Source organism: Tachysurus fulvidraco, chromosome 9 (assembly GCF_022655615.1).
Source record: "Tachysurus fulvidraco isolate hzauxx_2018 chromosome 9, HZAU_PFXX_2.0, whole genome shotgun sequence".
Classification (NCBI taxonomy): Eukaryota; Metazoa; Chordata; class Actinopteri; order Siluriformes; family Bagridae; genus Tachysurus; species Tachysurus fulvidraco.
In genome coordinates, this window is record NC_062526.1 from 23424747 (window position 1) to 23449176 (window position 24430).

The 24430-nt window shown below is 42.8% G+C and overlaps 1 protein-coding gene across 3 annotated transcripts in view; it reads left to right on the plus strand.

Annotated features, from left to right (window-relative positions):
• The window catches only part of sh3rf1 (SH3 domain containing ring finger 1), a 38433-nt gene extending 14003 nt beyond the window's left edge, over positions 1 to 24430 (plus strand). For 2 of the 3 annotated variants that reach the window (XM_027177142.2, XM_027177143.2), the window contains 10 exons: positions 3587 to 3862; positions 4117 to 4212; positions 7317 to 7655; positions 16946 to 17056; positions 18039 to 18166; positions 18643 to 18813; positions 18913 to 19196; positions 19291 to 19613; positions 21250 to 21611; positions 22152 to 24430. In XM_027177142.2, coding sequence (XP_027032943.2) covers positions 3587 to 3862; positions 4117 to 4212; positions 7317 to 7655; positions 16946 to 17056; positions 18039 to 18166; positions 18643 to 18813; positions 18913 to 19196; positions 19291 to 19613; positions 21250 to 21611; positions 22152 to 22320 — 2259 coding nt within the window. In that variant the 3' untranslated portion in view covers positions 22321 to 24430. Of the gene's footprint in view, positions 1 to 3586; positions 3863 to 4116; positions 4213 to 7316; positions 7656 to 16945; positions 17057 to 18038; positions 18167 to 18642; positions 18814 to 18912; positions 19197 to 19290; positions 19614 to 21249; positions 21631 to 22151 lie in introns of all 3 variants that reach the window. The other variant, XM_027177146.2, reaches the window with a different exon arrangement.

The window sequence follows — 24430 nt, forward strand, 5'->3', positions numbered from 1 at the left end:
GTGAAAACACGCTACTCTTCACTGCCAGTCAAAACAAACCCCCACAGGCAGACAAAACATCCACTGAAATCAACTGACCTTTTATTGTGGCTTGGGGTATTATATAGTGATATAGATGGTAGCTTGAAGATAATTCACATGATGAATTGCCACGATACGCTTCTCTGACGTGAACATGGCAAATGTTAGTCGACAAATCACAAGTGTGTTAGCTGTTTGCAAGAAGACACTTTGAGGAGGACTGCTGTCTTTATGTCCCTATAATAATGCTGAAAGGTGGATTTGATTGGTAGGTTGTTTGATTTTTGGAGCTATTGTGAATTTTTTTTTATAGTATATACAGTATAAATATTTTTAATTTATAGTATTGAATAAGTGCAATTTACATTGGCATACGTCATTACGAATTATTATGCATATGTTCGACTTGGCTAAAGGCAAGAACATCGCTAACGTTAGATATAGTTAACATCACTAACTTTATTGTGGACAAATGAGGGGAAAAAACTACCACACAATTGATATGGAATACAATCAATAGGTGCAAATCTTGAAAAAAATGACCACGTTTTAATCTAAAAAAGATAAAACAGGCCAAACAGGAAGTGTAAAAACTAGCACTACACTGTTTTAAAAAAAGATTATATCTAATCAAATAATTAAATTGTGTATTTTTTCCATTTTTTTTTTATTTTTTATTAAATGGTCATGTCTTTGTATGGATTTAAGCAAAAATGTGATTTTCCTTTTGTGTGAGTGTGTGCATGTGAGGGAAGAAGAAGAATCATAAGTATATTCTGTGGAGGATATTAAAACAAAAATCAAATAAAAATGAAGTTTAACAGCAAGTTTTTCTTGCTGTTAAAATTAGGATTGAAATTAACTTTGCTGGTTATGTAACAACTTGAGAAAGCGCTCGGCTGCACTCAGGTTACAAAGCTGGAGATTATATACCTGAGAGTTATACTGTGTTGGAAGACGTTCATGTGATTCTAACGAGTTCCAGGCGTCGGTCTGGGAAACGTATCATTATAGACAAACATGCCACAGAACTGATTTGGACTTCCTCTTACAAACTCTTTGCGCTCTATATTTAGAAGAACATATGATTACTATCAGCTTAGACTAGGCGGAAGTGTACGTGAAACTAAAGAAGCGTGTGCGATAGCTGTAAGTTTCACAAGCTGCAAACATTGTAAGTTAATATGCAGAGCCTGTTCTCTGCTGGGGCTGTGAGCGGAAATAGAAATGGGGAATGAGCTTACGGAGTCTTCTGAGGATTTAGTAGTCGTTTGTGTGTGTGTGTGTGTGTGTGTGTGTGCACGAGCCTGTCATTTTGTGTCTGAGTCAGCGAGTCAGGGCCTCAGTCGGACGTCGAGTCGAGTCGGTCTCAGTCGGACGTCGAGTCGAGTCGGTCTCAGTCGGACGTCGAGTCGAGTCGGTCTCATGGGCACTCTGAGCTAGCTGTTGACATCATGTTGATGTTTGTGAATGCTCTGTGCTTTCTGACCCACCTTGTGTCGGTCGGTCGGACGGCGAGCTGAGTCGGTCTAGTCGGACGGCGAGCCGAGACGAGTCGAGTCGGTCTCATGGATACTCTGAGCTAGCTGTTGACATCATGTTGATGTTTGTGAATGCTCTGTGCTTTCTGACACACCTTTGACAGCTCTGAGTGCTAATTGCATTAGCTATCAAAAAAGATTGGAGCTGACTGATTAGCCAGCACCCTATGAGTACATAGTGGCCCGAGGTGATCGCAAAATGGTATCAGAGTCTCATGGGACTGCGACAGAGCACACAACTTGACTGAGGAGCTTGATGCTGTGATCATGAGGCTAATACAGGTTGTTGTTTCTTAAAGCACAAGATTATGAAAAAATAGTATGGAACAAAACATAACAGGACCGGGTGAAGTGTAGCACAATGAGAAATGGAAACGAAGTTGATTTTCCTGTAACTGCTTATATAGGAGTTACAGAAGATTACACATGCACAGAAAGACCACCCTGGCTTTATTCTTTCATTAGATGGTTCCCCGTCTTCCTTCTTCCTGCCAGAAGTGGCTTGGTCTGTAATGTGCTGACAGCTGGTTCTGTGAGAGGCCCATTGAGGGGAAGGAAGAGTGAAGAACATTGACTGGTGGGTGGGGGGGAGAAAATGTGAAGTGCGGAGGGATTAAACATGGGTACTGGACCGTGAGCTTATGGGTTTGTTATCAAAGACCTTGTACCATCGTGGTTATTATTTTCCAAAAAAAAAAAAAAATGCTGTGTAGATAAAATTGGGTAGTGTATTAAATCTCAGGTGGGTGTTGGATGTATTTATTAACCTGGCTTCTTTTTCCCCCCTCAAGATATCTACAGCTATGTCTGAGGATTCCTTGAAAAAAGCCAGAAAAATAACAGAACAAATTAGTAAAAAAAAATCAATAATAATATGGTCCTAATAGTAAACATATTAAATACAAGACCTTTTATAATCTGTATAATTAAAATGAAGGTTTTTCGGTAATACAGACAGGCATCAATATCACTTCACCAGCCTGAAAAGAAATCTTTATTATCTTTAGATGGGAAGATGAAGGGATTCAGAAATAAAAAGCCAGTAAGAAGCATTTTTTCCTCTCTGGTTTGATGGATAGGAAGAGATATGATGGTTGATTGGCAGAGTCTTAAACTAGAGGCGAGACTAAAAAAAATGTACAACCCAGACGCATCATAATTTTCACTCTGCTTAGATTGATATCGGACTTCTTGGATGGTCATGAAAAGTATTTATTGTTTAAAAATTGCCAAACGTTTCTGAATGAACACTTGTCTTTTTCTCTGTTTGGTTGCAGCGAGAGTTTCACCAAACCGCCCGTGGGCTCTTCTGTGGGTCATTAGTCGTAAACAGTACAGTCGTGCCAACCCTCTCTGTTTTTTAAGTCGTAGAGACTGTGTGCTGTGTTGTTTTAGTATTTTACTCCTTCTGTGTTTAATGCCTAGAGGAGGAAGTTTGTGGTGGGGGAAGCACTCGAGCTCCCTTCCCCCTGCCTGTGGATCATTGTCACTGCTGAATGGAGCTTTGACTGGTTCCAGACAACTGGGCCAGCACCACAAAGGTCTTCACACACTGATAAATGGGTCTCGGCTCACAGCATTGTGGATCCTCGGGCGAACCCCGGAGCATTCTGGGACTATTGGACAGCAGGCATGTCAGTGAGAGAAGCAACACAGATGGGGCTAAAATGTGAGGCAATGCAAGCAGTCAGTCAGACAAATCTGCGCTGGCATTAAGTGTGTGTGTGTCTTTTGGAGCGAGGCAGAGATTTATCCCACTGCTTTTTGCATGAATCCTGAGAGTCACTGCCTCTATAGATTGCAGTTAATGGTTCTTTGTTAGCGGTTAAGAAACCTTCAGTAAAGAGTGTATAATAGGAGTATAGAAGCCAACAGTATTTTACACACAAACACTGGTGCACACGCACACACACACCTCGTACACACTGTTTTTCCCATTCAGCACATTTTAAGTACGCCTCTGAGTAGCTTTGTTTAACATTCTGGACATATCGGACTAACCCGACTCTCTCTTACTGTTGCAGGGAGTACCCCAACTCCCCTGCGCCAAGGCCTTGTACAACTACGATGGCAAGGAACCTGGCGACCTCAAGTTCAGCAAGGGTGACATCATCATCCTTCGCCGGCAGGTTGACGAGAACTGGTACCACGGCGAAGTGGGCGGAGTGCATGGCTTCTTCCCGGCCAGCTTCGTGCAGGTGATCAAGCCGCTTCCACAGCCGCCGCCCCAGTGTAAAGCCCTGTATGACTTTGAGCTAAAGGACAAAGAGGCGGACAAGGACTGCCTTCCCTTCTCAAAGGTAAGGAAAGATGCTGTCCGTTGTTTAAATTGCTATCAAATAGTAATAACAAATGGTGGCTAATACAAATAACATGAGTAAATTAGCTTGAAGTGTATTTTCTGCCACAGACAGTATAACTGATGTGTAATCCATGTTATGGATATTTTAAACAAATATATTTATTTGTTTAGTTGGTTGAAATTTTCTTTTTTAAATAAAACGTCACTATTTTAAATGAATTATCCCTCTGTGGTCATTTCTCTACCGTGCAGGACGACATTCTGACAGTAATTCGACGTGTGGACCAGAACTGGGCTGAGGGAATGCTGGGAGATAAGATTGGCATCTTCCCCATATCTTATGTAGAGGTAAGGCACCTTCTGTTGGATTGGCAGGTTTCAGCTTAGGTGTGAGCTTGTGAGGATTTTGATTTTCTTCAGAGCTTTAAAAACACACACGCATTCAACAAGATTTTTCTGGAGAATATGGATGGTAAATCTCTAGTGAGATCCCCTAACTCTATGGCCTGACTTGTTGGAGAAGCCATAAATTTTAACTGTTAGATAGTAATCTTGTGATGATCCCACGGCCAGAGGGTATGATGTGCTTTGCTTTCTGGGTTGAGGGTTTGTCAGCACTGGCCTATCTGGCCCATGAAGATGCACGTGTTCTCATTCGTAAAAACTTCCTGTGTGTTTTGATGAAACTAGTATGGTTTGGTCTCGACTAAAATGAATAGAAAATGTGCTGCTTTTATTGTTAAAAATCGTCAAGAAAATTCAGATGAAAAAACAGATGATGCTTCTGTCATAGCCGCTAATTTGAGGTTCCATTCGACACATCCATGGCTGTTATAGCTGACTCACTGAAAAGCATTCAGGATCACATCTCCATCATCAGCTTCAATAACCGGCAGCATGGCCACTTACGCCGTTCTTTTTTTTTTTAAAACCGTCTGTGCTGTCAGTTGAAGCTCCTGAATAGCAGAGCGCTAAAACTGGCTTCGGGAATAGAGATGCGTGACAACCTTGTGTGGCAAAACAGCAGTCACTTTGCTAATGACTGATGCAGAGTAGCCCCAAGGTTTTGAATAGAACAGCTGGTGAGGATGTCATGGGAGACGAGGCGGAGTCTCACAGCTCCCCATTCTTCATGAACACAGACACACTTTTGTATCATCATTCTTTTTAGCACACACTCACATCCTCTGCTCTATTAATATTTAAAGTTTCAGAACGGTCTTCAGTACATGGGCTCTTGTCACTGCTCTAAAATTAGCATGCTCATGACCTCAAAATATCATTGTTTGATGTTCCTGATATATACATTTTAATAAATGTCCTTCTGTAGCAGTCGGTCACCCACTTGCGCAGTCGGGCAGATGGTCACGTAGTCAGTCGGCCACCCAGTCGGGCAGTCGGTCACCCAGTCGGGCAGTCGGTCACCCACTACCACAAACGGGTCTCGCACACTCTTGACACCAGAGTAGTTACTCTGCATACTGTGTGTCTCTCCATCATTAACCTGGGCCCTAAAATAAGCTTCGAAAACCGTCCAAAATAACTGCTGTCACACCAGCATGTCTTCAGCAGCATCACTCGCATGCAAATTGAGAGATAAAGGGAGAGGGAGAAAAGAGGGGGTGGAGGGACACGGGGCACAAAAGCCATAGCTATTTTCACTCTGCCGGCTTGTTTCCAAAAACAAGCGAGTGCTTTTGTGTATGTAATATCAGACTCGGCTGACATCAGAAGAGACACGAACACGGCTGTATGAAAGAGAGTGACAGAAAGGTTTGGGGGTGGGGTGCTGGTGGGGGTGGGAGCGGGAGCTGTATTCGTGTTGTTCCTCTCGTTCTCTGTGGACCTGTTAAAGGCTGATGGAGTGACTGGATAGAGTGTCTACATAGATGCAATGCATGGCATCATTATGGCTAGAACATTTTCCCAACTTTAATTAAAGACTAATTATATCAAAATATTAACAAAAATAGCAACAGTTATAGGTAACCGTAAAAGTTTTCACACCCTAAGAAGCCTTTTTTTATACAAGCAAAAGGTTTAATGTTACGTTTCACAGATGTTTCTTTATTATGACAAAGTGTCAAATAGGGAGAGAGAGAAAAAAAAACTCAAGTGATATCATTTGAAAGATATTCTCCTTTGTTTCTATCGCCGCCTCCAAGTTCTTCTGTATCCTCATAACCGTTTTTGGATCGTCTCAGTTGCATTCTTCCTGACAGGTCTGTTCTAACTCTGCCGCACTTCTGGAGAATTAAAAGATGATGTTCATTCTGTTTAAAATGTTCTGTGGACCTCGCCTTGTTTCCTTGTTGAATAAAGGCACCAAATTTTTTTTTCTTTTTCCATTCAGACACTTTTTGGATGCAATGATTAATCCACTATGCTATATTCATTGGCCTTGACTGATTTCCACCCTTTAACCAAATAAAAGTATAATGGGGCACTCGTGGCCTAAAGGTTAGAGAGTCTGACTCGTAACCCAAAGGTTATGGGTTCGAGTCTCGGGCCGGCCACGACTGAGGTGCCCTTGAGCGAGGCACCGAACCCCCCAACTGCTCCCCGGGCGCCGCAGCATAAAAATGGCTGCCCACTGCTCCGGGTGTGTGTTCACGGTGTGTGTTCACTGCTGTGTGTGTGCACTTTGGAGGGGTTAAATGCAGAGAATAAATGGGTCACCATACTTGGCCGTATGTCACGTCACTTTCACTTACAGGGTAATGCATAAGTATTTGATGAAGAAAATAGTCTGTGGCACATATACACATGCCTTGAACTTCAACATTGCTGTTTAGCGTCTCTACGTGTACCAACACGATTGTTAGCATCGTGAGGATGTATGTGCTGCAGGACATACAGGTGAACTCAACATTCTCATACGGTTCTACATCTGATTGGCTGCTTTTATTCAGTTGGGAGTTTGTTGCCCAGGTGATTGGTGTGTGAGTGTGTGTGTGTGTGTGTGTGTGTGTGTGTGTGTGTGTGTGTGTGTGTGTGTGTGTGTGTGTGTGTGTGTGTGAGTGTGTGTGTGTGAGTGTGTGTGTGTGAGTGTGTGTGTGTGAGTGTGTGTGTGTGAGTGTGTGTGTGTGAGTGTGTGTGTGTGAGTGTGTGTGTGTGTGAGTGTGTGTGTGAGTGTGTGTGTGTGTGTGAGTGATAGTCACAAGGTTCTGTCACAAGCTAAATCTTTTATACTATCCTTTATGTCCCTTTTCCCATGCTGCCTACGATCTCATAGCTTCCTGTGCGTTTGAGTCAAGCCGAAGCTGAGTGACAGTAATATGCGTCTGATTCATCATTTTCCACCCACTTTCTTTTTCTCTTTCTCTTCTGATCCTGCCATGCTTTCATCTGCTCTAGTCTTCATCTTGACACAATATGCTTTGCGCAATAAATGATCACTTGCATAAATCGCTCTCTAACTTTCTGAATATCTGTCTTTCTCTGTCTTGCAGTTTAACTCGGCCGCACGGCAGCTGATCGAGCTCGACAAGGCACCAGACGACACGGCCGAAGGCACTTCCTCCTCCTCATCCTCTTCCTCCTCCTCCACCAACTCGTCCTCTGGACCTCAAGCCAACGGCACCCAAAAAGTGTCAGGGGAGAAAAAGAACAGCAAGAAGCGCCACTCGTTCACCTCGCTGACCATGTCCCATAAGCCGTGCCTGGCACCACCACCGCAGCGCCACTCCATGGAGATCAGCGGACCCGTTCTCATCAGCTCATCGAACCCGACAGCGGCTGCACGCATCGGAGAGCTCAGCGGGGGGTTGTCCTCCAGCGCCCCCTCGCAGGTGGGTAAAAGCGAAACATCGAGATGGCAACATGCCTTGTTTTGTGTAACATCGACATAATTTTCAAAATCTGCCCCATTTCTCACACACAAGCTCACAGACAGCAATGATTGGGATAGTTTCAGTTACTCAGTCATATAGGGTGCTTTCACACCTACAGTTCGGTTCATTTGGTCCGGACCACAAGCAAAAAATGATACCTTGTAGCTTTTTAGCAGTTTTGGTTCCTTTTCACACCACACTGATCGTTCTGTTCCGCACCAGTTGAAACGAACCAAAATGCAGTCATGTGATAACATCCAAATCACTCATTGGCCACATGTCGTTGAGGGTATTTCCTAAACTGCTTCTCGATTGGTCAGAATAAACGTGCAGGAAATTCCAACAAAACTCCGGAAGTAAACAAAAAGAGGAAAATACAGCATACACCATGGAGAGACGACTGCTATTATGTTCGTGGCTGCAATTATGTTCGTGGTTGTAATCTACTACATCTCTTGTATACAGCATTCTATGCAAAGTGTTAATTTTCAGAATGAAGCGTGGATGCGGCTTGAAAATATAATTTTAATGCACTGCAAACGGCGAAGACGCATCACAAGACACTTCAGGAGGCGGCGAGCATTACTTTTTGTGAAACTGTGACATTTTCATCTTCCGAAAATATTGCCAAGGACCCACTACGGCAGCTGGTTTAGTCCAAAATGCGCAATACTTTTTGCAGTTAGGTCTATTCGATCTCGGACTGTGTTCTCACCACAAACGAACCGTACCAGAGTTCGTTTGAAAGCGTACCGAGACCACCTCTTCAAGGAGGTCTCGGTACGCTTGTTTGGTCCGCTTTTGGTGCGCACCAGAGTTCGATTGCTGCATTCTCACCTGCCCAAACGAACCGCACCAAACGAGCAATCGAACTCTGGTACGATTCAACTGAACTAAACAAGGCAGGTGTGAAAGCACCCTTAGTCAGTTACTCAGGCTGTAAGTTGTTCAGTTTATAATTCGGGCAGTCTGCCAGTTGCTTGGGCATTCTTCTAATCAAGCAGTCCGTTGGTCAGTTTATAAGGCAGTCAGTATGATACTCACACAGTCAGTTATTCAGGCAGCCTGGCAGTCCCTCAGTCACTTGGGCACTCATTCAAATGTCATCCTGTCATCGGTTAGTTACTGGAAATCAGTCAATCAGAAATCAGTCAGTAGCAATCTCTTTACATGATGCTTTCTGTTAGAGATCACAGCCTATTTTCTAGCGGTAGCATTGTTGGGATTTGAACTTGTGATCTTGTTTCTGTTGCACTCAGGATCCAGAATATTTATTTATTTATTTATTTATTTTTTATTGCTCTAACCAGGAGGGTGCTTTAAGGCACAGCTTTACAATGACCTTGTACTCAAAATGAACCAAGAATAAGTGCAAAAATGCCTGTAATATGGCAACTGTCCGTGTTTTTTTATTCAATTATTTATTTTATTCATTTTCAAACTCAACACTTGTTCCAAAACACCAGTGTATTACCATGACGATAAACCGTAGTATCAAATAAAGGTCCATCATGTTGCCACAGCACCATTTAAGAATGTGTGTTGTGATGTTACATGCATTTCTGTCTATAAAGTGAAGAGGGAAGGGTGTGTGTGTGTGTGTGCCCTCAAAAGATTAGTAGTGAAAGTGAAGAAATGAAACACAAACCGTTCCGATGTGTTTAACCGTACCGACTTCCTTCTGTCTGCAACGTGCCACTTTACGCGTCTCTGGAAATTGAAATCGTGGATGGATGACAGCTTTCGACTTTGCTGCCTGAATAAATCGTTTTTGAGGTTACAGGAGTAATGACGGGATGACAGTCAGCTTTCTGCACTGATATCTGAGAGACAGGCGTGGTGACATCTAGTAACCTTGCTGCAGGAAGCCTCGAGATGGTTTTATAAAACAAAGCTATAACATGAAATTGAATTTAATAGTAAAAAAAAAAAGTGTGAATTTAAAATTGCATTTTTACCGTGAATCGATATTTCTGTGAAGTTTGCTTTTAAACAATGTGCACTGTGAAAAGTGCTAAGCAAATAAAATTGAGTGGCATTTTGTAGAACAAAGCATTTGTATGCGTGTCTGTGCCAGTGTGTGTCTGTGCCAGTGTGTGTCTGTGCCAGTGTGTGTCTGTGCCAGTGTGTGTCTGTGCCAGTGTGTGTCTGTGCCAGTGTGTGTCTGTGCCAGTGTGTGTGTCTGTGTCTGTGTCTGTGTCTGTGTGTGTCTGTGTGTGTGTCTGTGCCTGTGTGTGTCTGTGCCTGTGTGTGTCTGTGCCTGTGCCTGTGTGTGCCTGTGTGTGTATGTGTGTGTGTGTGTGTGTGTCTGTGCCTGTGTGTGTGTGTCTGTGCCTGTGTGTGTGTGTCTGTGCCAGTGTGTGTGTTTAACCAAGAAGAATATCTATCCTTAAGGAGACAAGTGATGAGTTGACGCGAGTCTCCAGTGTCGGTCAGTGAGTCTTCTCGATGGATGATTCTCTCTGTAATACATGATGCTCATCTCATCCTTGGCACAATTAACTTCAGGGTGGTAAAAGTTCATCCGCTTTGAATCTTATGAGACTTACGTTAGTCCTTTTTGGCATTTCCTAATCCGCAAGAAGGACAGATGGGTCACCTCTCGTCTACTGAGACGGATTTGGAGTCTCTCAGGTTTCTGTCTGATCTGAAAGCCTTTGGCGGCGGGAAAGTCCGAGCCGGAGCCGGGAGAACACCGATCCTTATTCAGCATTCTGAACGGCGTCAGTGCCAGTGGAATGAGGAAGTGTCTGTGTGCTCTGTTACTTCATCTGTGGAGACGAACCGTGTCGCCGTGTCGACATGGGAAATCTGATTCCGTAGAGATATTTAAGCAATCCAGTAATTATGGTGCAGACTTTAAGTTTCATTTGCAAGCTTAGGATTATTGTAGGTGTAGGCAGGAACGATGTGGTGGTTAAAAAAAGCTATAAATATGTTCTACTTTCAGTCCATTAACACGAACATGCTCAATTCTGATTGGTTGCAGTGGAGCCAGCTGCAATAACAGGTTCTGGTAGCTGTGAAATTTCTTGTTGTTATTGTTTTGTCTTATTAAAGTATTAAAAGAAGCTTATAGGAAAATTTGTAGAAGTCAACTAAGGTGGTTTTGCAACATTAACTCGAACTGTAAAGTGTTCTTTATGCGTTCAGGTTGTTTGTCTGTGAAGCTCCTTGTCGTGATATCTGAAGATTGGTTAGTTAAATGTTAGTAAGAATTTATTTCTAGTTATTTTTGTAACCAGCAGAGGAACTGATAATATTTCACAACAAAGATCAAAGCAAGGGCATTTTCATAATATAGTCTTTATTTAATAGTTTTATACAGCTAATCTATCTTTCTTTTTTATTTTATTTTATCTTTTCTTTCTTTCTTTTTCTTTCTTTCATTCATTCTTTTTATTCTTTCTTATTCTTTTAGAGTATTTTTGTTGTACAAATGAATAAGAAGAAATGATAAACTCCCCATCAACACATTGGTGTCAGTCAAAATTTGGCCTACAAAACTTTTAGTTTGTTCTAAACTCTTACCAGTCTTTGTCTGATTTAAGACCTGAAGATGACGTCACACCGCACGTCGTCTCGGCTCAAATCTGTGGTAATTTTTAACAAGCTCCTTCAGATATCGTGGCCAAATGCTGGAGGGAATGTTTCTCAGAATATAAGAAGTTGGGTCTGGTAACAATAACACGCATTATTATTTTACTAGGATTACAAACGAGTGTATCGTCCCACCCTGTTTAAATTGGCGATCGAGTTTCTGTGCAGCTTCTGCTTTATAGGCACGTAGAGTTTTACAGCGTGTTTGTCTGCTTATTGTAAATCCTACCTCTCTGTTTCGTGTAAACTCTGCTCCTTTCTGAGCCTGATGACACACTAGCTCGGTTTCCTTTGTGTTTTTGTCTATAATTAGACTCTTTTTTAGTAACGCCAGCGCTGTTTTGTTGTTTGTCTGTTCACGATGCTGCAGTAAACACTTTCAGCACGAATCTCTGAACACGAACCGTTAGCCCGAGGCCCTCTGCTCTGATCTCTCTCTCTCTCTCTTTAGTTCTGTCTGTTTATATCCTTCCATTTTTCTCTATACCCCCCCCCCCCGCCTTTCTGTCCGTTTCACATCCTGCTATCCCTTGTTTTTTCCTTCCTCCACCTCTCCTTTACTGACAGCCGACTCGTTCCACAGGCTTCGCTGTAATTAATTCGGTTTAGTCCGCGTCGCCGCTCTCCGTCTGACTGACAGACAGACGCCTGGTGCCAGTCTCGAATCTCCCCTGAAATCAGCAAACCGTCTGGGCGATGCTGCTCGTTGTCATTGTCTTTTTGTTCCCGAATAAAGAAGTCATAAAGCAGTAGGAGCCTTCTGTCACGCAATCCTTCTCTCCGTCACACTCCCTCTCATTTTAACAGGCTGTAATCAAGTCTTTTTCAAACATTCCTGTCTGCTTGTTTCAATGCTAATAATTAACTACACGATCCAAATCCCACAAAAGTGCATTCATGCTTGTAACACGAAACACACATCGCACTTCTAATTCTCTGATACCGTGTTACGCTTTCCAGGTTTATGTCATGGGATTACATCATGCAGCTCGCCGGATGTGACCCATCCATCGCTCGCCGAGTTCTTTTACTCTTTTCACTTCTACTTTAAACCAAAATCCTGAGCGGAAATCAAACCCTTAGCAAACGATACGAGGACATGGGATTCGGGAGGAGTGTTAAAGCAGAGAAGAGGCTGCATCTGAGGCAAGGAGACCAGGGGTTATGAGATAAAGGGAGTGAAAGAGGAGGATCTCATTCTTCTAATATGAATTTGTCCGTCTTTTAACTCCCTTCAGGAATTGCTTTTTGGCAGAGGATGTGTGATGTGCAGCCAACCGTTTGGACTCTCCACAGCGTTATGATGTGAAATCGAAGCAGTTTCTTTCATTACTGCGATCTCTACTCCTTTAAAATCCTGAAGCTTTAACCTTATTTTAAAACTAGCCATCAAGGTACATTTTTATAAACTTTAATAAAGCTTTAATTCTGCCTTCATGTTAAGCAAGCGCCACTATTCATGTGTCTCTCTGTAATGACCTGTGCATCATTATAAAGTGTTATGATGCATTATTACGCACCTAACATGTATAACCAACTATAAACATTGAGTGCTTTTTAAAGTGGGCCGATATTTTTTTTTCATAATTGTTATAAATCGTGTGCTTGCTTTTTTTTGGTCAGTTCCCATTCCAGCTTCTAATACCAGCTTGTAATATTACTATTGACACTTGAGCATTGAGCTCAATAAAATATTGTATTGTGTATTTACATCCACTGTTTACAGATAAACACAGGTTATGCACTTTTATTGTGTAGACAGTGCCTTGATGATTGGTATCCCTTGGAGTCTGAGAGACTTCTTTCTTTCCTTCCTCCCTCCCTCATGTATGAGGAAGAGGGCAGATAGCACTTTCTTCCGACTGGCCTGTGATGGTTTATTAATCAGCAGTTTGAAACAGATGCAGTGGTTTTGCTCAAATCTGCCCCCATATGTACGAGTTATCCTTTACACTCGCCTGTGGTTGGGGAAACAGCAATGAGTGAAACATTAGGAAAAGCGTACAAATCTACCACCAGCTTCACCCCCGCCTCTCTCTCCTCTCCTCTCCCCTGGGTGTGTTTCGGCTGTTCAGTCACAGAGGAAGTGAGTGGGCAGTTCGGACACTTTCGTTTCGGAGAGTAAATTTCCCCCAGTGCTCATCCCCCTCTGCGCTCGGAAGTGCTGAAAGCATTAAAGCTGTAGTCAGTTTCATTCGCGTCTTGCATACCAGAAAGCATAGTCTAAATCTCAGCATTGCCTCTGCACACATTTCAGAACACACACGCGCGCACACACACTTCCCTGTGTAAATAACCAATCTCTCAACTTTAACTCGACCTCATCACGGTCACACACGATTCATTACTCATCCGAACATGCAGGCAAAAAAAAGAGGTGCTTTCAGGTCAGGCAGTTGGCGAGCTGCAGATAATTCTGGACCAAGGGAACAAAATTAAAAAGATAAGGTGTCTGTGATTGATGCGCTCTCCAGGCAGCTATATAATATGCTGAATCATCGCAAAACAACTTCCAGTGTACCGTGAGAGCGAGAGAAAGAAAGCGAATCTAATTTAAAACGGATCTGGCGGATTGTTATACTTTTCTGTAGAATTATTACTTCACTCGTGTCCCTGTTGACTCCTCTTTTTGGCCCTCGTGCAAATCTGCATTTTAAACCTTCGCTTCACCTTCCAGGCGAGACTTAACTGGAACTTCCTCTGCTTTACTGTTCTCGCCGAGTCTCCTGAGATTTTCAGTATTCTCCCTTTTGTTTTCGTTACTGCTTACGACTGGTGTGGAATTTCTCTTCCACCTTTTCTGCTGACAGATTGATGCATGTGTAACACTATGATGCTGCTTTTATTTTGTCCTAGTTCTGTTTGTTTGCTGTTGCTATTTTTTTTTGTAGCATTGGTTACCACTGTCGTGTTTACGTGGCTTATTGTTCTGGCTATGAAATGTCTGTCCAGTATAACACCCTCCACAAGTGTTTTTATTCTCTTCTGCTTCAATAGCAGGTAAGCTAATGTTACCGGTCTAATGTGCACAAGGCAAGCACATGCTGAAAAGAAATAAAAGAAGCCTCCTAAAAAAGACACAATCAGGGTTTCAGAAACAGAGTCGACGACTACGTGTCATGGATAACGTTGAGCCCTCTGTCCAACAAGTGTATTTGTTTTGATGAAGCCATGGATTTATGATGTTTGACATCAAAAGCTGTTCAGCTGTAAGGACAAGCCTTGACAGAACTATGACTCGGAAATCCGTTCACGAAGGATTTAAACCGCTTGAACTGAGGGGGGTGGCACAAACCAAACACCCCAAACAAACCAACACTCCACACCTTCCTTGGTGAAAAAGACATTCTCTTTTTTTTATTTCCGTTGGATTAACGTTATAATGTGACATCAGTCGTATCATTATTTATAACGGCAGCAATTCACAGGTGGATATTAAAGCACTTGTTTGTAGTTTCTATAGTAACAGCTGATTTGCAGAGACTTGTAATATGAACGGAGGATTAAAAGACGTTCTGTTTTTTGTGTGTGGAGTTTTATCAATGTCAAGAAAGTGAGGGTGCCAATACTTATAACTTCTACAGTATGACAAATGTAACTTTGAATGAAAAATTATTATTTTAATTTAAAACACAAAATGGCAAAGTGTTTCATTCGGCCATGAATTCTAAGCGGTAAGAGAGAAAGAGAAGTAATTGAATTACTTTAATATTAAACGGAGGGCAGCATTTAGGCATTAAGCATTGAGTAAGGGAATAATGTGCAGAGGAGAAGTAGTCTGATCGTGATCTTAATGACTTTAATAAATTTCAAAAGAAAATGTAATACCTCGTCGAGGCTGAACGAGCGGATGCACTTTAACTATTAATCGTTTCAGCAGCTGCACTTGTGTACAACTATCTCGCGTGTCAGAAAGGCGTTATTCACCGCACGGAGCTGTAAAATGCGTACAGTGTCGGACAGATCGGGAAAGACAGAGGACGATGCAGCTGAACCTGTGTGCCAGCAGAGCAGAATCTGTTCTCTCCACTTTAATATCAGATATGTTCTCTGTGTAAGGACATGAGCTAGAAGAGGGGCTCGCTTCATCCACTCAATGCGTCCACCTGATATTGTATTGTATCTCCAGGAACTTGGACAAGTGGCAACTCTTTCAAAGTGACGTGACATACAGCTAAATACGGTGACCCATACTCAGAATTTGCTCTCTGCATTTAAACCATCCAAAGTGCACACACACCTCAGTGAACACATACACACCATGAACACACACCCGGAGCAGTGGGCAGCCATTTATGCTGCGGCGCCCAGGGAGCAGTTGGGGGGATCGGTACCACATCAGTCGTGGTATTGACGGCCCGAGACTCGAACCCACAACCTTAGGGTTTGGAGACAAACTCTCTAACCATTAGGCCATGACTTCCCCCAATTCAAGGGTTCTGATCCAAGGGATGGTGGTTCAAGCACCAGCATTGCCAAGCTTGATCTTCAAGGTTCAAGGCTTCAGGATTTGCGTCATTCTTCATAACATCTAAACAAGCTGGGATATGTGAAGAAAATTTTTTCCCTGTGCTGGAATTTCAGTCTAACTTCACAACTTTATGACCAAATGACTCGCCCAGTATAATCAAGTTACATATCCATATACAGGGTTTCAGTCACAGTGACCTGGCAGACCAGCAGGTTCCCAGCGGTTTACTTTATTCCCCACGTCTCTCAAATTTGATATGTTTTACTAAATGTAACATGCTTCATCGTTCTCTTCTCCATTCGTCTTCTGCAGAGTATTTTCAAGCAATGATGTGACTGTTGTCTAATTCTTAACTCCACCACCTCGCATTGAAATACGTCATTAAGCAAAAGTGATGACGCGAGCTGGAACTTCGAACGTCAGCCGAGGATAAAGATCACGACTATATTCAGAAGTGTGGAGTCGTTCTTCCCAGAGACTCCATAGTCTGTAATAATGCACTAAATTGTATTAATTGCCACTTCATAGTCTAATTAATTGGACCTGAATAATTGGACAACTGAATCATTTGGAGATTTCACTTGCCGAATGTACCATTAGTTCACACCCGAATTTGTGCTATACTGCAAACATCTGGAAACATTTGTTAACATCTGCCTGCAGAGGTCAGGACTTCATGTCTGATCTGAGGTCCTGTTCTTGTTTTTTTTTTTTCCCTTTAAATAGAAACCGTGACTTGCCTCACACAGATTCACCTTTTGCGTAACTTCATCCAGACAATAATTAGCTCTCGAACAGCTCCAGTGGGGCCACCGTGTCATTCGCTTCTCCCACCGCCAAGACATGTTCTCATTGGTTCTGACATTTTCAGGTCAACTCTGTTAGTCGTGTTCAGTTCAGGTGGAATTGTTCACGAGTGCAAAGCATGTATGCATAGACGGGCTTCTATGCAGGCAAAAAAACAACAAAAAAAAAAAAGGTGAAGACAGATGCGTCTCTTTAGGATTGAGTTCTGTTTTTCTTTACAGCCGTCGCGTTCAGACTTGTCCTGTCTGCTTTACAAGCATCTGAGACATTCCCTTGATTTTTTTTTTTCTTGAGTCTCAGTGTATCTGCAGGTTAGTTCTGGTTAATTAACGTTCCTGTCTTTCCCTCTCTCTCTCTTTTTTTCATCCAGGTTCACATTTGCACAACAGGCCTCATTGTCACACCACCACCAAGCAGTCCTGTAACGACGGCCACGGTCTTCACTTTTCCTCCAGAGACCAGCTACGCCTCCATCCCTGTGGTCAGTTCCAACACTTTGTAGTCACATCTCTGAAAGTGGATGACAGAGGGTTAGGGTTAGGCGATTCTGGTGTTGGGGAAGTAATCGTGATTTGAGAAGTGTTTGGTGGTGTATAGTCGCAGCTGCAGGGCCACTCTGGGGTTAAGATCTATGTCGGTCACATGACCAACTTTCCATGATGTTTTGAAGTGCATAAAGATGATTATAAAGTGCATAAATTGTAACAAAATATATATCTGGGTGTCATTTTTATTTCAGATTCATGAGTCAGAATCACTGAGTGCACGAGAGAGACGGTGTGTGTGAGACACTGTGTGAGAGACGGTGTGTGTGTGAGTCACTGTGTGTGTTTGCGACTGATGACTGCGTCAGACTGTGTGTGTGTGGTGTATAGCTTATGCTTGAACTGAGATAATTAGTTCAAGCACATTCGTTCTCAAACATTCTCTCTCGCGCACGCACACACACGCACACACACACACACACACACACACTAGAAGAAACTGCAAAAGAGGAGCAAGTCCAGTGTGTCATCTGACACTAAGACCCCTCCATCCTTTCCCCACTTCTGTGCTCTCTTGGCCTTAGACCACACACTCATGTCTTAGTGATGGATGAGGCTGTGACGCCTGTGTGTGTTCTGTGCCATGGACTTTCTTGCATCTCTTCAATTTCAGTGTTGGAGAATGGTTACGGTTAAGAGTTGTAGCATTGCAGTACTTTATTTTAAACCCAGTGTTCTTATCGCATTAAGGTTTTCCAGTCAGCACATCGGGAAGGTAAGCGGTTAGTGTTAAAGGTAATCAGAGAATAGATGTGGTTTGTGTCTGTGGTTTTGAAAATTGATGTATGAGGAATTTGTTTTGAGCAGCGACGAACCTAAGCAGGACGAAGGAATGAATGAGTGAATGAATGGATAGAAAGATGGATGGATAAATGAACATTAGACAATTTATCGTTGTCGTTTGCTCATTTTTATCAGGACACTTTGCCGCCTCCTCCCCCTCCTCCTCCACAATCCACCTCTGTGGGTGCGGCGGCGTCGCTGGCCGCGGGGCAGAGGCCGTCCCCCACTGCAAGCGACCAGAGTGGACGCCAGAGACCGACTGTGTAAGTGTCAAAGCAGCACACATACCTGCGGTAAATCTGTGGCTGTACATGTTTCTCATTTGCTACGCGCGTGAGATTTCTGCCTCGGCTTGACCTCCCTCCATATAACGTTCCCTAAGCACAGGTGAAAGTTCAGAGGTCAGCTCTTGCTGGGGGAAAGGGTGGAATATCACATAAGCAATTTGTCTCTCGGGTCCCATCCCGCAGTCTGACACTGAATTTACCCCCCTGACCTTTCACCTCTTTCTCCAGCATCGCTCTCACTACCTAAGGACACACTCGACTATTACGGATTCAATAACCTCATGATCCTGCACTTTCTTGTGACCCCTCACTTTAAATGATGTCGTTTAAAGTGATTTGTTCTGGTATTTCAACTTGACCTTACAAAATGTTCCTGCGTTCGGTGATTTGTAATGCGATGCTTCACAGAGATGGTGATTAAATGATTTGTGTATGTTCACTGTGGGACTCAGGTATGTTGCGATGTTCCCATACACACCCCGTAAGGATGACGAGCTGGAGCTAAGAAAGGGCGAGATGTTCCTGGTGCTGGAGCGCTGTCAGGACGGCTGGTTTAAAGGAACGTCCATGCACACCGGCAAGATCGGAGTTTTCCCCGGCAACTACATGAGTCCTGTTAGCAGGTAGGTACCACAAACACAGACACACACACAAAGCCTTCCTTCATATTCATTTAGTTATTTTTTAAAGGATTCTATTTGTTGTATTTTTTTTTTTTTTAGAACGGTCGCAAGCAGCAGTCAGCCCAAAGTACCTCTAGCGATGTCCTCGCAGGCCGGACGTGGCGTCACCGTTGTCAGCTCCTCCTCCTCTCCCATTGGAGTGGCTCTGGCTGGCATTGACCCCAACAAGCCCCTTCCTGTTTGCACAGGCCACACCCCTTCAAGCCCCATCCCCGCAGCTGTAGTCACGGCGGCCCATATGCCACCTGGTCAGCATCCAAAAGTGCTCATGCATGTGACGTCACAGATGACGGTGAACCAGGCACGCAATGCTGTGAGGACCGGTAAGATATCACTTTACTTTCATTTTATAGCTGAAAACCTTTGAGCTGACGTACAGAGATGACACGGTGTCCTTTTCTTTTGACGTACGTTTAGCCGTGTGCCACAATCAGGACCGCCCTACTGCAGCCGTAACGCCAATCCAGTCCCAGAACGCCATGGCTTTCCTGACTCACCTTGCTGTGTGTCCGCAGCCAGCACCTGGCAGTAGCTCCGCCTCCAACCCTGCGTCAAGCAGAATGGGAGTGGCTATGGGCTGCGCTGCTGCCTCACTTACCCCACCCAACATCAGCGCTGCTTCTCTGGAGGTCGATGGCATGAGACCCACCGCCATGGTGTCGCTCCCGGTCGCTCCCGGCAACACCAAGCCTCTCGGTGCCACAGCAGCAAATCAGGCTCCTGCTTGTAAACTAGACAAGGTGAGGCTTCACAGTTAGATCCAAGAGATTTGCTGATTGTGAAAAGTTAGGAATAGTGATCTAGACATCACTGTGGAGTGTGTGTGTGTGTGTGTGTGTGTGTGTGTGTGTGTGTGTGTGTGTGTGTGTGTGTGTTCATTTACTGTCTTTAATTAGCTAATTATCTAGTCTTTAATGACTCGAATCTGAAAGAGATGTTGTGCGGTGCAGGGTGTGAACACCCTCTTAATGGAAGCCTGAGGATACTTAACAGCATAAAACATCTGCCTGCCTGGAATCTGTGAGTTAAAATGCTGAATCAAATAACATGCTGTGAAAACTGCCTAGAAAACCAACCCTAAGCTTCTATGTTCTTGCAAACATGTTGTTTTTGTGTCGGTTGTATCGCTTGGCTGTGCGCGTATCTGCTTCAAATTATAAGAGCTGCTCGAATATTAGCATTAAGGGAAGGAAACAGATACTGGGGGCGTTAGACGGAAATAAACAACGCTATCATTATTTTATTAACAAAAAAAGCTTACTGTGGGTTTAATGCTGTGGAACGTCTGCAGAACTTCATGTATCTTCTCACAGGAGAGCAGTTATAGACGGTCATTTCGATTCTCTCTCTCTCTCTCTCTCTCTCTCTCAAATAATAAGACACAAAAATACATGATGTTCTTGAAAAACCAAAAAACCCTTCACAAAACCTACTTAAAGATAAGCTCTGACTCTGGAGGCTCATAAATGTTCCTGTCTAACTTAAGCCTCTAATAATAAATTAAGAAACTATAACGCATTAGAAAGAGCTTGCTAATATAAACCTTGACCTTCAGCTGGATCTGCAAAGCTGCAAATATCTTAAGATATTTTCTAAAGATTAGAAAACACCTTTTGACCAACCAGTTTAATGGCCCTGAAGGTTTCGTTGTCTATCAGCCAGGAACCTCCTCAACAGCCGTGATTTCCCAGACTGGTACCTCTCCTATCCTTTCAATTCCTTTTTTGTTTTTCCTGCAATCAGAGATGTCGGGCATAGCTCACATTTTTTTATCAGCTTCTACCTCATAAGAAATGCAGTCGAGGTTCATAAAGCAGTAGAACTTCACGGAGATACTGAAGAACTTGCAGGCTGGCTGACTATTAAAAGCTGCACCCGAGGACACGTTTACAGTGTGTTTCCTTCAGTGAGAAATAAAATAGTATCTTGGTATCAGTAGTAATGATTGGATACTAATTTAATAGTAAACCATGTACATGCTCTTACTGAGTTAATTTGGATCTTTTGGACATTTACTTTCCAACTTGCCGCCTTTTCTCTTCCGCAAGTACATGCATTCCAATTTTTTTCGACACCACGATCATTTTTGCCCCCAAAATGTGTGATCTCCTGACCAATCAGGTTGGTTGATGGAGGATATAAATCAGCTGGAGTATAAAAATCAGCCTTGTCAGTGAGTGTTTACAGTGTCAGGATTTAACGACATTCAAGACACTTTTGGATCCTGAAACTGTGAGGGTGAAAAAAATGAGTGAGAGTTTGATAAGTGAAGTCGTCCCCAAACCCCCCCACCCCCACCCCCAAACATACATGAAAACATTTCAGCTTCTGTCTCTTGTCGTTCTGTCTTTAACTCACATTCTCTTGGTATTTCAGAGGGAGAAGAAAGGCTTGTTGAAGCTGTTGTCCAATAAAAAGAAGCTCCGCCCATCTCCACCCTCATCTCCAACTCTGGAGGCAGAGCAAGCCGCTGCCGCGGACATGCCTCAAGGAGCCATGGCACCTGAACAGCCCCTGTCCAATCCAACAGCAGCAGCCAGTGGAAACCATTGCAGGACTGGACCCTGTCCCATGGAATCAGACTCACCTGCACCTTCATCATCGTCATCATCAAATAGTGAGACTGCACGCAGGACTGGCTGTCAGGAAAACTCTGCTCCTATTGCACCGCCACCACGGCAACCGTGCTCCTCTCTCCTGTCTGTGCAGCACGATGGACGGCCAATAGTGTGCGAGAGGTACAGTAACGTCAACATGGTACTTTTTTTTTTTTTAATTTATTCATTTATTTATTTAAATTTTTGGACAAAAGCAATGAAAGCTGGCAAGGAAATTCGAATCACAAGGCATTCTTCCTCCTTCCTTCTTTCTTCCTCTGTCTGATTATTATTCTTCCTTCCTCCTTTTATTTCTCCTTCTTCCTTTTTCACCCTCGACCTTCTCCTACATCTTTTTATTATCCATCCTCCTTCTTCCTTCTCATCTTTCCCCTCCTTCTTCTTACACACAGAAGGTCAAAACACTTTTTGTGGCTCATGCTGCATGGATCAAACTGGTCCAAACCGGTCCAGTCTATGCCATGCAGTTTGTGCTGGAAAGTTAATCGTGTCTTGGCATCTTTTCTTTCTGAAGCGGAGGTAGATATTTTTAGGCAGCACCTCCTGTAGTTTTTCTTTGAGTGTTAATTTTCGAGAGGCATTTAGCCCAGATGCTTCACTCTGTTACAGATGCTTGAAGACGTGATGTTAAGCTGTATGCTGTTGGCTTTTCCCGTGCAGGTACCGTGTGGTGGTGTCGTACCCTCCACAGAGCGAGGCTGAGCTGGAGCTGAAGGAGGGCGACATCGTGTTCGTGCACAAGAAGCGTGAGGACGGCTGGTTCAAAGGCACGCTCCAGAGGAACGGCAGGACGGGCCTCTTTCCCGGCAGCTTCGTCGACAGCATCTGACTCAAACACATGCAGGCAAAATTACACCGAGCTGTTAGCAAGCCTGGAAAGATCCCAGGAGTGACAGACAGAAGGGATGAACGATGATCAACAGTGTGTACACAGGAATGGATCTAAGCACAAATCAAGCCTTCTCATGGCTATTACAGTTTTACACAGAGACAAAAAAAAAGCACATTTCTCATATTCACCAAGCACATGTATAAAACCGACAGCACGAGACACAGCGCTCAACTGACCTGGAGCTCGTCATGTGATGATACGTTAATTTATTTAGCTGTATTTCCGCATCACTTTATTGTATATAAGCAAACAGAGCTGATCTATGAGTGAACTGAGCAGAGCTGGAAAAATATGAATAGAATTTATTATACTCTTTTACATAAAAAAAAAGACATTATAATTTTGGTTGTAGGGGAGTGATGGATGATTTAATGTGAATTATGATTGGCTGCCCCAGATGTGTCGCTGATTCACGTCGCTCGGTCATCGTTGGATGCAGACGGACAGGAGAACGGATGTCGCTCGCTGCCCGGTTAAACTACTGTTGATCATCCTGACCATAGAGTTGTACTTTAATTTACTACTGAATTTTTTAAAAGGAATATTACAAAAAAGACACAGAAATGACATGGGTTAGTGAAATCATAAGCATATATATATTATATATGTATGAAAAGATAATAATTTCTCGAAGTTGCGATGGCTCGTGCGTAATGAATCGTAGCGACTCGGTGTCGAGTAAATAATGAGGATGTAATGAATCTGCTGTAGATTTTATTCGGGGTTTAGAGGGAGTTAGATGTAGTATGGTTAATGCTTCTGATATAACTTTTGATATTTAAAAACCAAAAAAAATAAATAAAAATGATACACTCCATAGAAAGCATCTGAGCGGTGGTGGAGGGTGTAGATGTGTAACTCAAAGTTGTACTAATTATACTTCTATATATTATAAGTATGATAGCTGCTGGCTCCCTTTTGTGTCTGTGTTTTTTTTTAATTTTTTTTTAAAATCATGAGCGTTTGACTGACAGCTGAGTGATGGATCACTGAAGCACACTCATACTTTTACTCGTGTCGTCTTGTGCTGTTGTGTGTTTGTTATGGTGTGTGTCAAGCTGTGTGTGTTTTCTCGACAGCTCATTTTAGTCTATTGCACTATATCTGACAGATTGACCTTTTGCTCAAGGTGCAACAGATCGACGGCTCGGAGGCTTCGAGTTAGTTCAGCGTACCAGTGTTCCTCATTTTACTCGTGTTTGCCTCACAGTTTCGTCTGTAGCGTTTTAGTCATTTCACTCATGCAGGTCGTTTGAAAACTTCGGAGGTTCAACATTTAGAGATCATACCACAAATCCATGGCTTACTTCTTAATAACACGCCATCTATTATCAGTTCTACAATGCAAAAACACTTTTGACTTCTTTTATTTATTTATTTTTTTCTAACCATCCTCTTCTGCTCATAAACCCACTAATACTTCATTTAAAATCCAGAATTAGCTGCTGTTCTTATTCCAGACGAATCCTAGACATTTACTCTTATTCCATGGTGATTCGAATCAAGACGTCTTAAATTCGTGACCAAACCCACATACAGTTCAAATTTATTCCTTATGTACTAAAAGTAGAAACATTTCTATTTGAGTTAGCAAGAAACAATTGCCAAAGTAAATCTTTTAACTAACTAGCTAATGTTTTTTTGTTTTTGTTTGTGTTTTACGGGAAGCTCAAGTGCCTGTGCTGTGTGGTTGAGTTGCACAAAATGAAAAAGAGAAGAAAAAGCAGATTCAGGCTGAAACTGACACCCCAGTTCAATCCATATCCTCTTGATCTCTTCCTACACACACCTTTTTTTTTCCGTATATCTGTCTAGTTGTTAGACCGGACGATTCTCATGCCTTGTTAGAGAGATGCAGTACTAACCCTGACTTGAACACCTATTCTTCTTTCATTATTATTATTATTTTTGAAATCCTTTTTGTTACTGGTTTTTACTACATGCTCGTCTGCTAGTCATGAAGTTGATCTCATACTCGGTACTAAATCATTGGAAGAAATTAGTCATTTTGTAATGTGCTTAACTGTAATAAAAGATTTCCAAATGA